This window comes from Limulus polyphemus, unplaced genomic scaffold, assembly GCF_000517525.1.
Source record: "Limulus polyphemus unplaced genomic scaffold, Limulus_polyphemus-2.1.2 Scaffold90203, whole genome shotgun sequence".
NCBI classification, from domain to species: domain Eukaryota; kingdom Metazoa; phylum Arthropoda; class Merostomata; order Xiphosura; family Limulidae; genus Limulus; species Limulus polyphemus.
Window position 1 is genome coordinate 1 of NW_013755799.1, and position 2,588 is coordinate 2,588.

Consider the following 2,588-nt stretch of genomic DNA (forward strand, 5'->3'; position numbering starts at 1 on the left):
CCTTATAAGGACAAACACCAGTGATAGATTGTTTAGCCAGAGTATTCATGATTAGTAAACTGGAATGGATGACAACTGCCTGTTGTCTTCAGGTTAAAGACATAAAACTTTCCAAACATCATCCTCTACTCTTGTGTTATTTACAACAGGCAGTTGGCATCCATCCCAGTTTATTCATCAACAGTATTGTTATATCACTGTTTTTTGTTTTTTTTTGGTGGGTTCTTTTAGGTTATAAGTTAAAATCATTCAACATCCAGTCTGCTTAATGAGTTGAAATCTGTTTATTTCATCCTTTAGACAATTCTCCAATCTTAGGCCATTTTTAAACTGTCTAAATGTGTTAAGTTTTTTTATGAATAACAACAATAACAGAAGTGACTCTTCTATTTTAACTTACTTTCTTTGTATCTCAACTCACTTGGTGTTTCTTGAAACAGTTTTATAATGTATGACAAATATGAACTTAATATTACATTACATCATCTGAAACCTGCAGCTTTCTCTAGCTAACAAATTTATTACAACAATATTCATTCTAGGATGATTTCTTTCATCATTAGCACGCATGTGTTGACTCCTGTAGTTCACAGTACTTGTTTATAGAGTTGTCAGTGTGTGGGTGTTATCTGACTTAAAATTTAGGTAATAATAAAGAAGCTGGCTGTTGACATTTAACAACAAATATTTTTGTTTTAAAAACATGCATCATACATTTACATTATATGGAACAAGTAGTTTGAATACGGAAGGATAACATTAACATGATATTTCTTACAATAAAATGGTGTAAAAATTGTTTGGGTGTGTTGAATATTCATGTAGAAGATGTTTCTAGAAAATTTGACTGAAATGTTTACATTTGAGTATCTGTGTTTTAAGGCTTGCATGAAAAGATAGATCTTTGTCAAGCTTCACCTCGTTAATCTATTTCCTAAAATTGATTAAAAGTCACTAGACAGTTAGCTACTCTATGGTTTGATCATTCTGTTGTTAATATATGATTCTGAAACTCATCTCACTATTAAAGTTATTTTAATTCTTTAGTTATTGACTGTGTATGATAGAACCAAAAGGAAGTAGTATTTCTATATAACCTCAAATGCAAGTAAATCTGTATTGCAGGAGTACATGATTTATTTCTTCTTTTGTACAAGTATGATTCAGGGTAAAGTTTAAATTACTTTAATATAGATCTTTTACCTGCATGTTGAAGAGTTAAGTTCTAGTACTGTACAACTGCTAATATTTTTACAAGACATTTAGGAATAACTTCTTTATAATGTTAATACTGTAGTGTACTACTGAACCTTGTATGTTATTTCAGCCACTGTCCTCAAGCAAAGCACACTACTGTAGCTGATACTCCAGAGGCGAGGAGACTTGCCGAGAACACAAAGATTCAGAGTAACGTAAGTATAAGTCTGTTTTTGACACCTGACAACAAGGAATTGATTGTTTTTAGTCACATTGAGGAAAATAATATTAAGGAGTGTGTACAAGAAAGTAATATTTCAAAGGTTAAATAATGACAAAAGCATTTGAAGACGTAATTGTGTCAGAGCTGAACAGTGCTGTACCATTTTGTTTGTGCACAGGTAAAGTATCATGAAGAATTCGAGAAACAGAAAGGAAAGTTTACACAAGTAGCTGACGACCCTGAAACACTGCGAATACGCAGCACTCACAAAATTATCAGCAACGTAGCTTATCATGGAGAACTGATGAAAAAGGAAGAAATGGAACAGAAGCGTCAACTGTTGCCAGAAAAGAATGGAGCTCCACAAGGCAGTGCAGGTGATTTAAAAACTTGTATATTTTATACAACAGCTTATATTTTCTGTGTTTACAGTTACTTGTGTCCTTTTAATACACTTTTAAAATTAAAAAAACAACAATGCAGTTAAAAATATTTATTATAGACTCATCTGTAGTTAATTGAAAGCCAAGGTGCCAATATTTATATCTGTTACTTTTAGATGCCAATAGTTATATCTGTTACTTGTAGATGCCAATATTTATATCAATTACTTGTAGATGCCAATATTTACAATAATTGATATAAATATTGGCATCTACAATAATTGATATAAATATTGGCATCTACAATAGTTGATATAAATATTGGCATCTACAATAATTGATATCATCTACAATAATTGATATAACTATTGACATCTACAATAATTGATATAAATATTGGCATCTATTGACATCTACAATAATTGATATAACTATTGAAGTTATATCAATTATTGTAGATGTCAATAGTTATATCAATTATTGTAGATGTCAATATTTATATCAATTATTGTAGATGTCAATATTTATATCAATTATTGTAGATGTCAATATTTATATCAATTATTGTAGATGTCAATAGTTATATCTGTTACTTGTAGATGCCAATATTTATATCTATTACTTGTAGATGCCAATATTTATATCTGTTACTTGTAGATGCCAATAGTTATATCTGTTACTTGTAGATGCCAATAGTTATATCTGTTACTTGTAGATGCCAATAGTTATATCTGTTACTTGTAGATGCCAATAGTTATATCTGTTACTTGTAGATGCCAATAGTT

At 30.1% G+C, this 2,588-nt stretch overlaps 1 protein-coding gene across 1 annotated transcript; it reads left to right on the top strand.

The window, feature by feature from the left end:
- Positions 1-1,297: 1,297 nt before the first annotated feature.
- Positions 1,298-1,812, top strand: LOC106477883 (LIM and SH3 domain protein Lasp-like; the record flags this gene model as incomplete). Its single annotated transcript, XM_013938402.2, has 2 exons — positions 1,298-1,412; positions 1,599-1,812. Coding segments are annotated over 2 exons (329 nt in total), but the record flags the coding sequence as incomplete, so codon positions are not given.
- Between the last annotated feature and the right edge of the window lie 776 nt (positions 1,813-2,588).